Source organism: Excalfactoria chinensis, chromosome 19 (genome assembly GCF_039878825.1).
Source record: "Excalfactoria chinensis isolate bCotChi1 chromosome 19, bCotChi1.hap2, whole genome shotgun sequence".
In the NCBI taxonomy this organism is placed as follows: Eukaryota; Metazoa; Chordata; class Aves; order Galliformes; family Phasianidae; genus Excalfactoria; species Excalfactoria chinensis.
The window spans coordinates 8,462,041-8,478,557 of record NC_092843.1 but is presented as its reverse complement, the minus strand read 5'-3'; the positions used below and the strand labels follow the sequence as shown (position 1 = coordinate 8,478,557).

General features: G+C 53.1%; 1 protein-coding gene across 9 annotated transcripts in view; it reads right to left on the bottom strand.

The window, feature by feature from the left end:
* RAP1GAP2 (RAP1 GTPase activating protein 2) overlaps positions 1-16,517 on the bottom strand; it is a 51,340-nt gene that overhangs the window by 14,577 nt on the left and 20,246 nt on the right. For 7 of the 9 annotated variants that reach the window (XM_072353888.1, XM_072353887.1, XM_072353893.1 and 4 more), the window contains one exon: positions 2,778-2,862. In XM_072353888.1, the coding sequence (XP_072209989.1) occupies positions 2,778-2,862 (85 nt within the window). Of the gene's footprint in view, positions 1-2,777; positions 2,863-9,313; positions 9,453-16,517 lie in introns of those variants that run through there. The other 2 variants (XM_072353890.1, XM_072353889.1) reach the window with 2 other exon arrangements.

Genomic DNA, 16,517 nt, shown 5'->3' with positions numbered 1-16,517 from the left:
AGGGCAGACAGGCAGAACAGCAGAGCAGAACCTGATCCACCTTCCCAAGGGAGCTCCAGTAGAACACGTGTACACATTTAATAAAGCAAAGAGCAGTCTGTAGCCATTAGAAATTTACGCAGACTAGAAGCCAAGCTTTACCAGGCCACAAATATTTTGGTAAATATAGTTAGGACAATTATACCTTTGTGCTGCTCAGTCAGAAGCAGCGTCACCTGCAGTGGTTCAGCCACCAGTTTGTCCTCACTGAGCTGAGTCACCAAGCCTGGCTGCTCCTGCAGCTGCTTTACAAATGCAACCAAAGGCACCACCAACACAGAAAGCCATTCCCTTCCTCCACAGGCAGGACAGACCTATCCCAGAGCTTGTAGCAATGACCTTAGAAATGCAAAATAACCAAGCCAAAAATAATACTGCTGTTGTTTTCTTCCTAAGCTCATATATCCACGCTACCTCACAGCTAAAAGCATTCTCCTGACAGTAGAGAAAACATCACAGCATCACCTCCAGCATCCCGGCCCCCATTTGGTGGAGTTGGTGCTGCTGAGCCCACAGCACATGTGAGCACAATGCAGAGAGCGGATGAGGAGCAACCAGGATCAGAAGTAGCAGCACAGCCACAAAGTGCCCATATTGGAGGTTTCCAAAGAAAACAACACCCAGAAAGAAAACCTCACCAAGAGTGTGCAGCTAAGGGCCACGCACCCGGAGGTGCCCGCAGCCAACCTGTGCCCGCAGCCCCCCCCACGTGGCACTCACCAGCAGCCCCCGCAGGAAATCCATCTCATCCCCGCACTGCCCGCAGCCCTCAGCCTCACCTGCGGGAGCTGCTGCGGCCACTGCACGTCCTCCCGGGAGCGCAGAGCTGAGCGGCCCAGCGTCAGACGGGCCACCATCCCCACCGACACCTCCCTTCGTTAATGTTTCTCCAGCCAGAGGCATGGCAGGGCTGCTGCTTTGTTATTTAAAAGGGTGGCTCCACGGGAAGTGCCCCAAACAGGTTGGGCAGGAAGCGGGCAAGAGTTCGCACGTGGCTGAGGTCGGTTCTCAGACATCTACGCGAGTGGTGGCACAGAGAGATGAATGGGGCGGGAGGCAAGGGAGGGAAAGGGGCTTGGTTCCAGCGAGCACATCCCCATCTCCCAGCCGCATCCGCGCAGCGCAGCAAAGAACCCGGCATAGCCGGCACAGGCAGCGCCTTGCCCCAGCCGCAACCACGGGGTCGCCTGTCATTGCCATGGGCAACCCTTCCAGCCTGCCTTCAACCTGGCTGCTCTCCGCAAGCCAGTCAGAAAGCCTGCGCCACGCCAGGTCCAGGTCTGGCTGTGCTACGCTGTGCCCACCTGTCCCCCATCTGGAAGTGCCTGCCACGGCCGTGGGCAGAGGAGAGGTGGCTGCGGGGCCATGTCTGCCTCTGGAGCCGTGTCCCTGCCGGCACCCGCTGCCTCCTCTTCTCCCCTTGAGTTTCCAGGGCTGACATAGCAGAGCAGCAGGGGAGCCCAGGAGCAGACAGATGGCTTTGCCCCGTGGCTGCTCGGCTCTGCACACTTCTGGCTCCGTCTGCCGCTCTGTTCCTGCACAGCGATGCCCATTAAAAGTGGCAGACAAATTCCTCCTGCTGAGGGCTGGTAGGAAGCAAGCCTCACTGTGGAATTACACCAGCTAAAAAGATTTTTGCAATTGTAGTTTACCTCCTTCAAGGAATTTGAGTTACACCGGGAAAACACATTTTTGCTGGCATGGCTTGCGTGCTCTTAGAAGGAGTTTGCTCACACAGCTGAATTAGGAATGGGCTGTGCTGCAAGAAACCAGCGCCTCCAGCAAGCTGTCTGCAGCCTGTGCCCAGAAATAAGCAGAAAGCACAGAGTGCACACAGGGATGAACCTCCTCACACTTTGCAGCTCAGCTGTGAGCCCCTGGCTGGGGGCTGCTGCAAGGCAGGAGTGAGCGAGCTGTGCTGAGCAGGACTCACAGCCAGCTCCATGTCTCCCCCTATCCCACCTCCCTCAGCCCCAGCCCCCCACAGCCCCTGCCATACACCAGTGTGCTCTGTCAGCTCACTCCTGCTTTGTGCACCCAGGCCACCAGCGTAAGTGCAAATGAGCCAAAACTTGAGAAACCGCACTAATAAACACCAACTCAATTCTTCCCCAGCCCCCCTGCCCTTAACAACCATTTAACCAAGTTCTCAGCTGTCTTGTAAGCTTCTCTTCGATCTCATCTTCGCCAGTTTAATGAGTAATCTCCCGAGTGGCAACGTATCGAATGCTTTGCAGCTACCCAGGGGGAAGAGCTGCCATTTCCTTTGTCTGGAAGCTCCACTTGCACTAATTGCTCGAGTTACTTGGATGAGAGCAGAGGACCTACGCTCCTCGAAGGCTTATGCTGGGGCCAAAGAGCAGGTGCCAACAGGCATGCGGGTGGGTCCTGGGCGGCTGCTGGGGCAGCACAGGGAGTTGGGGCTGATGAGGACAGCAGCACCATGTTCTGCACCCACCTGGCACTGCCGCTCGGCATTGTGTAATGTGGCAACAGCAGAGCAGGGCCCACTGGCACCCGCACCGCACTGTAGCTGATGGTGTCTGAACATACTGCCGGCTGCTCTCCAGAAACCACCTACTCTGCTCCGCTCAGAATGGCCCCGGCTGCTACAGTCGCTGCGTTGGAAGTGCCGCTCCTCGTCAGCTTCATTTCCAAAAGCAGCACCCGGACCGGACTGCACGCCCACGGCCCACAGCCCTGGCACAGGGTGCTCAGCCCCTCAGTGCAGCACTCACCTTCATGGTGGGGGGGGCAGTGAGCGGGGGGGACAGCGGCCGCTCCGGGAGGGTCACATCCGTGCTGCTCAGCAGCTCCTGCTTCCTGCAAAACAGAACAGGCACCATCAGCAACCCCTGCGCCCCAGTCCAGGAGGCAGGAGAGAAGGAACACTGCTGACTGGTCTCTTTTTGTTGAACCGGCCTCATGTCTCAGCACCACGGTCCCACAGAGCTCAGTATGGCGGTGCTGCATGAACTGCCCAGACCCCACCAGACTGGGCTTTGGCAAGGGCCAACCACATGGATCCCCATAGCAGAGTGGCACTGACACTGCTCTCTGGGGCGGTCTTGTGGGGATGTGACACTGGAAAGCAGGGGAGAAAGAGCTGTACCAAGAACCTGCCAAGAAATGCAACCCCAAACCCTCCTCAGCCTTAAGAAGCTGCACCCAAAGGCTTCCACTGATGATTTGATAAAAACACACTGTGCCTTTTTAAAAAAAAATCCCTTCCCATGCAGACAATCCAATCGTCACACGCAGCAGTACTGCCAGATGCTACTCTGGGAGTCAGAAAATCTGAGATTTAATTTTGTTTCCTCTCGTTCCTGCCAGGTTAGTCCTGAAGAAATGGGGCCAAAATGTCCAACTGTTTATCACGCAGTAACAAGGTTTGCTCCCATGGCAGCCTGCCTGGGATGGCACAGAACAGCATGAGGCTGTGTATGGAGAGCCAAGCAGCAGTGTGCACCACAGACCCCCAGACTGTGGTAGGTGCCTGCAGCCAACCGGGCAGAACTGCACCGCAGGAAAAGCGGCTGCACCAATACAGAATGTGCCCGTGGTGCTTCATAAGCCACATCACCTTTTGTGCAGACCTGGTTTTCTATGAGACCACTGTGGTAAAAGAAGAACCCCACTGCTACCATGCAAGGCAAAGAATGGCTGTGCATGGGTGTCCCTGCAATGAGAGGCTGAGCCAGATCCTAACAGGGCTTCCCACTGCTCCTCCCGCCTTCCTGCTCATATTTACCATTGCTTCTGCTAACAGACGTCTCCTGGTCTTGATGGACTTTGACTCCATCTGTTGAGACACACACATGTATGCGCTCACATACCCGGCTGAGCATGTAGGACAGAGTGGTATGGAGCTCCTGCCTTGCCTGATCCCCAGCCCTTGGCTGGCCACAGAAAGCAGAGCCAAGGGGCTGCAGCTCAGTGCTGAGAGCAGGGGGAAGGGGCTAACAGGACACAGATTGATAGCTAATAACCATGGAATGGGAATTCATGGACTCAAATTATCCACGGAGCCAGCGGTGGGTCACAAGGGCAATGCAGGACTCAGGTCCCTGTCCAAAGCCTTGACCCAAGGCCAACACCCAATAAAAGAATGGAAATGCTATAAGACTGCATATGGGCAGTAGCAGAAGCCATGCACTGACCGCCCGTGTTGGCCACTGAGTTCTCTCCCTTCCTACTCCCCACAAACTCACCACAGCTCTGCTGCTGAGAAGGTGCCTGGATGGCAATTTGCATTCTTTGCTCTACAATTTCCTGGGGTAGTGCAGGCAGCCGGACCTGGAGGCAAGCACCCACCTTTGCTTTCTTCCTTTCAACCCTCTTTCTGGCTGACTGCACCAATCTGCAGAGCGGACTCAAAGGCACAGACCTCCAAAGATGAAAGTTATGAGGATGCATACGAATAATTCTATTTGATCTGGGATTTGTAACAGGTTGCCATAGCATCACGTTCTAAGTATTATAAAATCACTCGCACAACTTAACAACGTGTTCTGCTATCACATGTTGATTTCTTCTTTGGGGCCAAACTGCTGGAGCTGCGATCTCTCTTCAAGGTAAGCACGCAGAACACATTCACCAGCAGACAGCCCTGGTGCTGGCACCACACTACGCTGACCTGCATCACTGAGCACAGTCCTCTGTCAGTGCCGGGGTCAAGGGCCCCACCAGCCCAACTCCCAGCAGTCTGCCCTCGTGGGATGACGAATGACTCAGGGGAAGGTCAGTGTGTCTCCACCTGCAGAGGGCACAGCAGCCCTGGGAGCTCACCTGAAGCTCACAACAGAGACTGCAGTGCCAACAGCACAGGGAACTGGGCATGCATCCGGCACAGCCCTGTGCCACCTCAGGCACCTCACAGCACAGCACAGCCCACAGCCACCAACTTGGCCCTGAGCACACCCATGGCTGCAGTGGGGCAAAAAGCAAAGGGGATGGGGAGATGGGGGAATGGAGGCTGGGCTATCTCTCACTGCACCCTGCAGGGCCAGGGCAAACCAGGCATGGCAGAGGCTTCCCGGAAAGCAGCGCAGACATCACTTAGGTAATGTTATTTCTTCATTTTCCTCATTAGGCAAATTAAGAAAGAAGGAAAAAAAAAAAAAAAAAAAAAAAAAAAAAAGAATTAGAATCCTACATACTTAGTAAATCTAATTAAGGAAATACCTTAATGCAGTTACCAGGCCCAGCCGCAGGGTTTTCTGAAGGGGAGTGGGAACCAACACACTGCCCAGCACTGCAGCACTGTCCCATTCTGAGCACGGGCACCAGGAACCCACAAAGCAGGAAGGATAGGTAGAGTCTCACTGATACTCAGAGCACTTCTGGTCACAACCCAGAAGCACTTACAGATTCAGGTCCTGAACCTGGCAGACCGTGTTGGTGTGCTGAAATGCTGCTCAAAATGTGCTGCTGGATGCGGAGCATGCCCTCACTGTGCTGCATTGCTGAATGTACTGCTGCACCATGAGCTCTCTGGCAATCAGGAAATCAGGAGTATGGACAAGAGGTCCCACACCAGCCGCCCTGCTAATGACAGCCCCAGCACCACGTATATGGTCCCAGCTTGGGGGGCTTGCTCTTTGCCAGCCTGGGACACCACCAGAATTCCAACAGAATCACACCAGGGATAGGTTTGTTTGCCTTTAAAAACCCATTTTGGGGATCTTTGTGTGAAGGAAGGTGGCCACTTCCACCCACCAGCAACCACATTGGTCCACCACCTCCGGCTGTGCCATCCCAGCTCCACCTGGCAGCTGGGCATCAACCACCCACCAATCCTCCCGCAACCTCCCAGGACTTCTCTGGGCACAGACTGCAACCAAACTGCAGTCCTGCAAGGCATGGTATGGCTGTGAGGACACAAGCAAGGACACAAGCACCTTGCACAGAGCTCTCAGCTGCACCTTTCCTCCTATCTTCTCACTAACATCAAACAAAAGACTTCTGCATGTATTCTGCCTTTTTGTTTATTCGTCTGATTTACCAAGCAGGCTCTAACCTGACAGTGCATTGATACAAATTGCGCGTGGGAAGGGGAGATGTCAACATATTATGCGACGCCGTGGTGTTTTGCAGCGAGCAGTAGGCACTGCCTTTTGTTATGCTGTGTCAATTAAGTGCTCGGAGCATCACAGGTTACATTTATGCCTTTGCTTAATTCTGCTGATGAAACCTGGCCCATGGAGGTGTTAATCCCTCACAGCACACCCATCTGCAACAAGTTCAGCTGTCGGGATGCTTTATCCTTGCAAAGGACAGTAAAGATGTTCTGTAAATTAACAGCCTCTATTTTTGGAACTGTCATTTTTTGTCCTTGATGGGCCTCACCTTGCCAGCTGCTCCCTCTCATTTATTTAACATTCAGTGCCCAACATCTGAAGTTTGCCCAGAGGCTGACTCCCTGCCCGTACAGCCATGGACCCACAGCCACTCCTGGGCTCACCCAGACAGAGCCCACGGGCAGCACCAGCCCCATGCAGTCCCGTGCCCTGGGGGGATGGTCATGGGCACACACTTCAGGGCTGCCCAGCTCTGGCCTCAAAGCTGCAGGTGCACAGCAGCTTAGGGCAGGTGTGGGCAGAGCCCCAGCAGTGCAACATTTTCCCCAATAACCTGATTTACCTTGGTTACCTATTGCTTTTCTGCACTGAAGCCTAAAAGTCAGCAAAGAAAGAGAACAATATTTTCTGGTCTAGATCGTTTGCAATAAATTTTGTGTTTCCAGACTACCAGCCTGCATCTTGTGCATAGAGCCACCCTGACTGCACAGCACGCACAAGCAAAGAACCAAAGCCCTGCTCAGAGCAAGGTGACATTTAACTGCAAATGAGTTTAGCTTTAATTACTCCCCTGAACCACAAATAACTGTAGTTGGAGCAGTTCAGGACATCCTGCACTCATGCAGGCATTGCTGCCTTGTTTCAGGAGGGCATGGCACGTTCAACGCCTGCCCGTCCCACTCATGCAGCTGCCTGCAGCTGGATGGGAGCTGGAGCCCTTCCAGCCCACCAAGGACTTCCCACTTTGTCTTGGTAGGAGAGTACAGCTGGCTCTGCAAATAATGCTGGAAAGAGATTTTTATCGCTCACAGATTTTGTTCTCTGGTCTCACTTCCAAGAGCAGAGAGGAAGCAATGATTTCCAGCAGCACTTGGATAAATCAGCCAAGGAACTCATGGACCATTTAATACCAGAAGGATTGTCTGATCCGATTCCTGAAAAAACATGAGCCAAGGAACCTCAGGCAGCCGCTTCTGATCTGATTCAATAATTTGTAAATTAAACAGAACAGCTCCCAGAAACCAGAGCTTCCGACCGCATGAGGAACAGCACCGGGCAGAGGGATGCTGCCTCTGTCTGGCACCTGGGCAGTGGGGCAGGGGAACAGGAGCACTTTCAATGGTGGGGAGGGACCAGCTGGGGAGGCTGCCTTAGTGAGCATAATCCTTGATCCCACTGAAACAAATGGGAATGTTTAAATCTACTTCAGCAAAGATTTCACCCCAGTGACTTCAGCAAGGTGTGCACCAGCTGTTGGCGCAGGGTGCTGCTTCTCTGCCTCAGCCTGAGTACAGGACAGGCACAGACCTATGCAGTACCCAGGTGAGCATTGCCTTGCTCCTGTAACGGGAGCCTGCCAAAGTCCATTTGTTGTTCTGTACTTTGCTGGTTGCTAATAAGACAGGGACGTGGGCCACCAGGGACTCTGCAGCTGCCACTGATCCTGCCAGACTTGCATATGGCTCATGGAAAGCAAAATTCAATTGCAAATGCAGAACAAAGCCTGAATGTAGGAGGAAAAAAAGAAAATAGGAGCAGGTGGAGGAACAGAGTCCCTTTTGACTACACCGCTAACAGTCCCTTCCTTTTCCTGCAGATTATGTCACTTTGATGGCCCTGGCAGCTTGCATAAGATGAAGCAGCCACAGTAAAGTACTGCCTGAATTCTCGCTATTGCTCCCATGAAGGCTCCTCACACCACAGCAGACTGGAGAAAAAATTCCTCAGGGTCTGGTTCTCTCCTTGAGGTGTCTGCATGACTCTCAGTGCTCTGAATTAACCCTGCAGTCCGAGCACCACTGGGAGGGTTTCTGCTCAGCGTGATGGGGAACAAAATGTAAAAAATCAGGCTCCTGTGTTACGGGGCAGATTCCATGAGAGTTTGGAGCCAGAATTTTTTCTCAGTCTTCAGGTGTCTTTCTGAGCTCATTCATAGAAATCTGGCACCCCATGGGAAGGAGTCACTTTGGGAGCCTCGATGCTCTACCTGAAGCCCCAGCAAAGGAGAAGAAAACATCCCAGAGCAGCAGCAGCAGTATGAGCTACACAGAAAGCACCCCTAAAATCCTGCTGCCCAGCACACCCACTGCCCATACAAAGCACCTCCAGCAGCAGAACACAGGACCCCATGACCCAAAACTTTGGGGCGAGGGCAGAAGGAACTCCCAAGGGTTGGTGTGCTGGGTTGTGTAGTTACAAGAAAGACTCCAAATGATCGGTTCTTCATTCATTCGTTTTTGTTTAAAAATCACCATTTCATCAACAGCACAAAAAGGAAACCATCAATCTGCAGCAGTGCCCATGCTGCTCCCACCCCGAATCGGAGGTATGCACACCACTGGGATTGGGATGCATATTTCGGACTATTTTTAACAACAGAGTTGCCAGAGCAGCACAGTCCTGGAGGAGAAAACTCCCTGACCGAGGCCGCACAAATAAATCAGAGCGTGGAGAGGCTTTGAAGCAAAAAGCAATTCGCACTAATAAGTGGGGGGATGCGGGAGCCGTGCAGAGCAGATGCCAGCTCACACAATATTGCAAAGAGGCTATTTCCTCAGTATACAGAGTTGAACATCAAGTACAATCCGTGACTAGTCAATGAAAGATGAAACCATTTGTCAGCTGTTCCTCAGCGAGAAGACAAAGCTGTTCTCCGAGTTAAAGCAGTTCCATGGGCACCGAAAGTGGTCCTTAATGTTTTCATGCCATAGAATCGGGCCCGGGCTCGCCCTGCACAGCAGCGCACGCAGCCGGCACCGCGAGTGGCTGCACCCCCCGATCCCGTTGCCCTGCGGTACCCCCATCCGCCGGTACCGACCCAGCAACATCGCAGCGATGGCCCGGCGGGCACCGGGGACACGAAGCACACCGCTCCCCCGGCTCGGAGATCGCACTCGGGCTACTCAGCGGCAAGGATAGATTTCTTTTTAACCCTTCAATAAAGAGAGAAGAAAAAGAACGAACTTGCGCTCTACCTTTTCTCCTTGTTCTGCTTCCTGGACTTGTGCAGCAGCCCGATGAGCACCACGGCCGCGCGGATGCCGGCCCGCCGGGAGTGCATCCTACCGGCATCCGCCCGGGACATCGCCGCTCTGCGGCCCCGCGCCCGCCCGGCCCCAGCGCGGCACCGACACCTGCGGCGGCGGCGCGCCCGCGTTCCTCGCGCCTCCCCGCGCGCTCCCGCCTGCCGCGCCGCCCCTGCGCGCACAGACGCGGCCACGCCGGGCTCTGGGTAAGGCTGCGGGCGGGGCGCGGCAGTTGCCGGGCGCTGCTCCGCTTCGTTTTCCCCCTTTCCCCTCTCGGGCCCGCGGCGGCGACGCGAAGAGCGCAGACGAGCGCCCAAAGCAGCGCAGCGGGGCCGCGCGGGGCGAGCGGGAGCTGCCCGGGGGTTGCGCTCCTCGCGGCTGTCGCTGCGCGCTGCCGGGGTTAGCGGGGTTCCGAAGGCACCGCGCGCACGGAGAGCCGGGCTGCGCTGAGCTCCCGCGGCATCGCATGGCTCCGCTATTCTCACGCCGAGGTTTTAACGAGAACGTCCCGCGAGTCCCCCGGACAGCGGGACTTGTCAGCACCCGAGGGGATGGGATGAAGTTCGGTTACAGCAGCCTTACATCCGAACGGGGGAAGGACTTTTTCCCATCTTGCAACCATTTCCTTCTGCCTTTGGCAGACATTGCAAAACCCCTCCCGCGCGGGAAAGCCCGAGGCTGCTCCATGCAAGGCTCTGGATGTGCCAGAGGTCCCAAAGTCCCCTCATCCCCACCTTCTGCGGCAGCCAGGCCAAAGCAGCGTGAGCCCCAGGCTCGGCCCCTAACCAGGAGCTGAGCTAGCACACAGCTTGTTCCTGGCAACAGATATTTTTTTTTTATTAAGTAAACTGTCAGTGATTTACTCCACGAGCTCAGCACCCTTCCCTGGATGTCGATGTTGCCACGGCAATAGAATGACCGAGTCCCTCTACTCCCCCCCAACTTTCTCTGTGCCCCCAAATGCCCACAGGAACATGGAGGGGCTGCACTGTGCTGACTGCACTCTGAGTTGGAAGGGCCATCGGGTCCCACTGCCCCACAACAAACAGGGACAGCCACAACTCCATCAGTGCTCAGAGACCCTCCAGCTTCACCTCGGCTGTCTGCAGGGATGGGGCACCACCCCCTCTGTGAGTAACCTGTGCAGTGCCTCATCGCCCCTGCACAATCCCTAACCAAACATGTTCTCTAAGTTAAACAAAGAGCCCATCATCTTCATTGCGTTTTCTTTATGGATTCCACCCTAAGTCAGACAGAAATGCATGAAATGTTTCTGTCCACATCCCACACTGATTCAGCTCGAGGACAACCTGACTGCAGCACAGCCATGGCTGCTCCACCTGTGTTCGCCAGCACAGCACACACACGACCCCTGAAACATTTGAGATTTAGACTTCTATTATAGACTTATATTATTAGACTTACATTAATATTAATATTAAACAGCTCTTTAGTGGATCCCTGGGAACGCTGGGGCAGAGCAGCCCCTGCGCAGCAGCCAAAGTCACTGCAACACATGAGCACAAAACAAAGAACCCAACCAGCTCACAAAGCACCCGATATGTGTTTGTACCTCCCCAGGACAACATCAGATGATATGAAACTGCTCACAGTGGGCAAGAAGATGCAAGCGGACAGGAGGAAAAGCTACATTGAGCCTGGATGCTGCCCTCACTCTCACCAACTCACACTGTAAAATCTTTTAATGAAGTTTTGGTTGGACCAGCAAATCAGTTTGTTCCTGTGGAAATACCCAGCTGCTTCTAAGCAGAAATCATCAGTCTGACCAATTTCTGAGGCATAGCAAAAATAAATAAATAAATAAATAAAATAAAAAAGAAAAGAGAGAAAGAAAACAGAGCCCATCTCAATGCCAAATGGTATCAGTTCTGCAGCACCTCATTAGCTTTCATTTAATGGAGGGGGAGGGGTTTCAATTTTAAACCTTTTACTTCTCACATTAAACAGGAGGCTTCAGATCTCATCCAGTCTCTCTTTGTCTCTGGAGACGTCTTCCACTGTCTCTCCCTGCTTCCAGACAAGTTAAGTATTAATCTTCCCTTGTTTTATGCTGAAGTAGCTTTGTATTGATTTTTAAAGATGTTCAATTCTCTCATATTTGGAAATAGAGAATCACTTTATGCAGACACACTTAGCCCTATTCTCCTCTCCACTCAAATACTGCAAATAAGTCTTTGCTGTAATCAATTTCTTCTGGACTTCATTTGCACCAGATATACAATTCATAGCAGGAGGGTGGGGTGATGATGCTGAGGGGCAGAGGGATCCATCTCCCAGAACTGCTCCTGCTCAGGGCTGAGCCACCAAGATCTGCAGTGAGCATCTTCAGGTGTCCTTGGGAGCATCTTCAGGAGTCCTTGGGAGCGTGGCCAGAGGCAGCATGTGCTGTAGGAAAGGATGCAGGCAGTAAGAGGGCAAGTGGAAGCTCCAGGCTCTGCTTTGCTCTGGCCTGTTGTTGTTCCCCACAGGGTACATCGCGTTTCACCTTCACAGGGGTCATCAGCTGGGAGTGCCCCCCCAGCCAACTATGGGGGTTCTCTGAATCTTCATCCTTCCTGAGAGCCACAGCATTACCTTTGCAGTGCCTAAATAACCTCTGAGCTGAGCAGCTGCCACTGCTTTATGAAGAAATAAGTCTTGAATAGCCCAGACGGTTCTGCTTCGGAGAAAACAGCTTTTGCAGTGAACTACAAAACTGAGTCCTGAGGGGGTTGGGGGAACTCATTTCAGGTTGGAACAATTACAACTATGATTAATAGATCACCTGGGCTGCTGGATTGTTTGTGCAGTGCTTGGCATTTCCTACTGGACATTTTGCTAAGAAAGACAGATCTGAAAATGCCATACTGTGACAAGAGCAAATCTTCATCCCCGACACTGTACAATCTCCCCCAGATAAACAATGTGGTTAATACTGAAAATTTACGGTTTGGCTCTGGCTTTTGTGTTAGTACATCAGTGAGATCGAGCTGCTTGCTGCTGCCCATGGCACAGCCCAGCCCCGCATTCTACCATGGCACACAGCTGGGGTCCCAATGGATGGAACGGGTGCTGCAGCTCTGCCCATACCAGAGGAGAGAAGCAGGAGGGGAGCAGCACAGAGCACAGGCAGAAACAGCGACCGGTTCTCTGCAGGAGCAGCCACATCCCTGTGCTCCTGGCATAGGAAGAAAAGGATTTGGGAGCTTGCAAATGAAGAAAGTGATTACAGCATTTAAAAATGTGCTGCGGGATGAGGATAGGAGTACATCCAGTTTTAAGCATCACGAGAAACTGAGCTTTAGATTATGTTACATCCAGCCCCAAGTAATCTTATTAGAGCTGTATGTTATGGCTTCAGTGGCTTTCTGACACAGAAAAAATATTGAGGAAGCACGAGGCAGATGAGGTTTTTCCCTTCAGATGAAACATGCCTCAGCCCCAGGAGCTGACAGCCTCCAGAGCATTGACTCCAGCACTGCTGCATCATTAAGAGAAGGAAAAGGTGACTTTGAGACAGCTTAATCACCTTTCATATTACAGATGGTTACAGAGAACCCAACAACAACACAAGGAAACTTCCAACCTGCTTCTGCTCTGGGCACAGTCCCTGCCATTCTGCTGTTCAGGAACAACATCCTCATCAAACAACACACGTCCTTACATGAGAGCCAAGGTCACAGAAGACCATGGCTCACTGCAGCAGCCTCAGACTGGCTATATACTTCACGCAGATCCCAAATCTTTAAAAGCACAGCTCTGGGATCTGCAGTGGCCCAGGAGGCAGCAGTGCCCCTCTGCATGGAAGCCTGGCTCAGGCCACCGCTTCCTGTCAGCGGGGCAGCAATGTGCCCTGGCCCCTGGTGGAGCTGAGACACAGCTGTTGTGCAGGTGAGGGTCTCAGGCTCAGCCCACACCTCTGACAGAGCCCAAGGGCAGCTGGGGGAGTGGTCTTGTGTGCAGCACAGCTGGTCTGCAGGCAGCTGGTGCACAGAATGCTGCAAGCAGAGTCTGCACTGCTCCTTGCTTGCAGGGTGGAGGTTGCTGTGCCCACATTCAGCTCGCTGCCTTCTCCATATTGAGAGATTTAATAAGGGCAGAAAACTCAATTCAATTGTTTTCTCAATAGAAGGTCATTTGTTTAGCAGCCAGCAAACAAAGCGAGGAGGGAGGAGCAATGCTCCCTGCTTTCTGCTCCCTGCCCATGAAGGTGAGCAACCTGCTGCCTGTGGCTGCAGGAAATGTAGGACTGAAGGCACTGGGCCTGGTTCTCCCCAGCATAGTGCAGGACAAGGGCAGTGTGCCTCCAGCAGTTGCAGCACCTCAGCCACAAAGACAGCAGGCTTGGCGTCCCATTGCACTCAGGCAACATCAAGCATGCACCTCAGAACACAGACAGCCCAGCCATGGCAGCCCTGCACACAAAGCAGGCTCTGGTGTGACCCTGTGCTGCCACAGAACATGGAACTGCCACCATGGGGACAACACATGCACCCGAGCAGCTGCACCAAGAGCCCAGAGCATGCCTTGAGCTTCTGCCTGCCCCCAGTGGAGTGGGGCCCACAGTATTCCATCTCCACAAAGCAATTATCAGCCTGCCCAGGCAACAAACAGGAAAAGCAATCAAAGCTGCAATGAAAGAGAAAAAATTCATTACAAACAGACAACCTTTCATCTCACAGGGAAGCCAAAGTGCAGGTAGATATCAGTACCCATTAAAAATGGAACAGGTCCCCTGTGAGAGTGGCAGCAGTGTTTGCAGATCAACAGAACCTCAGATAAGCTGTGCTGCTGGGGAGCAGCAGATGGGCACAGAGCAATGCTAGGGCACAGGACCTGTTGGTGGGTATGGGAGCAGTGCACGGCCACGCCAGCAGCACCCCCAGATTGCACACATGGACTCCTTTGCATCCTGTGAAAGAGTTCAGGAGCAATCTGAGCTTCAGCAAAAGATAGAAACACCACTCAATTAACTCCAGTGGTGCAAATTGCTTCTCTCTGGGAACCCGGACCTTCAGCCCTGCTGGAACTACTGCCCATGTTTCTGCTCCTCAGAAAAGAGCCGGACGAATCACTCAGCGCATGTATTGCTCAGCACGATCAGCTGTTTTCTGCTGCTTGCAAACAGACCCCTGTTCCTACAGACCATGCAACCATTACTGAGTGACAGGTAATGCATTACAGGTGCAGGAGTGGCAGCAGCTCTGCCCTGCACTGTCCCTCTGTGCACTGCAGTGCCCATAGAATTGTGCAGAGCAGCTCATCACTGCAGCACACAGAGGATTAGCAGCATTGTACCGCTGCTGCCACATTCATGCAGTTAATCTGACTTTAAAACCCACCTGAAGCAGCTGTGTCTGCCAGAGCACTCAGACTGAGACCATCAGAACTGTAGGAAAGCATCAGCTGAGAGGGGCAATGGGGTGCATGGGGGTGAAGGAGATGGGACCATGGGCTACCCTGGGGTTGGGAGGTGCTGCCAGCATGGACTGGGCATCACAGAGCCCTGACAGGTGCCTTCCTGCCAGGTGAGCCTATGAGCCCTCTCATGTCACTGTGCATCACAACAGCAAGCATAATGCAAACTCTACGCATGTTAGCACAGTGATAATAAATGAATTTGTACTATCCCCTTGGAGCAACCTTAAAGCACAAAGGACAGAAAGTGAATTTCAGTGCAGCTAGTTGTGTTTCAGCAATGCAGTCTGCACCAGTGGGTGATGGGGCTGTGCGATGCCCGCAGCATCCTCTGCCCTTTGCCATCAGCTGCCTGGCACAAGCGGAGGCGTGCAGCACTGACCTGGCAGGATCCCGACTTGGCAGCCATCTGCTCTGGGGCCAAATCTGTGCCTGCTGCTCCAGCGCCAGCCACAAGATGCCTGAGCAAGATGGTGTCATGCCTTACGGGAGAATTATCTATGTTACAGCTATGGCTTGCAAAGAAACCTTGGAGACGGAGAGAGGCCAAGCAAAGAGGGCAGAACCCTTCACCCTAGATGCCGCTGTGACACCCCCAGACCCAAATAGCAGAAGGAAGCACTCTGCTCTCTGTCTTCAGCACAAAGCCATCACTGGTAGCCCAGGGGCTGCAGCCACTTTTATGTCAGAAGATCTGTAGACAACCATCTACGTATCTACAGATACCTATCTTATATTTCTGTACATCCACAGATTCTCATGGTGTTATTTTTGTAACTGTTCCCTCTTCCACAGTTGCCCCACACACTCAGCTCTGCTGAAAGCTCTCAGAAAGGTCCCTGGGCAGCACACATAGGAGGAACATGCCCTGGTGCCTGGCCCTGCTACGCCTTGCAGTGCCAGTGCACACACAACACACCAAAGGCCTTCAGAGGGCATGGAAACAGCAGCATGGGGAGAGGAAGCGAAGTGCTGCAGGGCAGGCAGAGGAGCAGGGGCAAAGAGAAGATAAGATCAGGGTACAGCACCAGGTGCCAGGGATGAGCCCCTGGGCAGCTCCAACCTGGCTGCCCCGTTTCATTTGATGGAACGCAGCACAGAGTCACCATGTCTATGGCAGCAGCATAATTAAATGGAAATCATATGCCTGATAACTTGGAGTATTTTTTGCTATGAATCAAGGCTTTCTGAAGAAACAATTTTCAAGATTTCAGCATTAAATTAAATTAGATCAAATCAGCAGAGGAAATAAGTCTTTACAGTAGGAGCAGTTCCTTTGAAATTCACCAGCAAATCGGTGAGCTAAATGCCATCATCTATCATTAGCATCATTAATAAAGTCAGTCTAGGATGCGCAGCAAATCAACACCAGAGATGTGCCCAGTGCTCCCAGAGCCAGCAGCAGGATGAGCCTGTCCTGCAGCTGTTCTCCAGCCTGGCCATGGGACCCACAGCAGGCCGTGGAGAGAGGAGTGCTCTCCTCCTCCCTGGGACCCAGAGGACCTACTACCCTGCTCTACCCCACACTGCTGGCACCGGTGTGCACTGCAGTGCCCCAGCGACATGGGAACGAGGCACTGAGCTGCACTCCTCCAGAGCAGCTCCCTTACTGTCTCCCTCTGACACCTTGTTTGATGCAAGCAAGTGAAAAGGCTTAATTTGTTGAGCTAAAACATGGGTATTATCTCGGTGACACATCCCCACAATAGGGAGTGTGCTCAAGTCAATCACATTC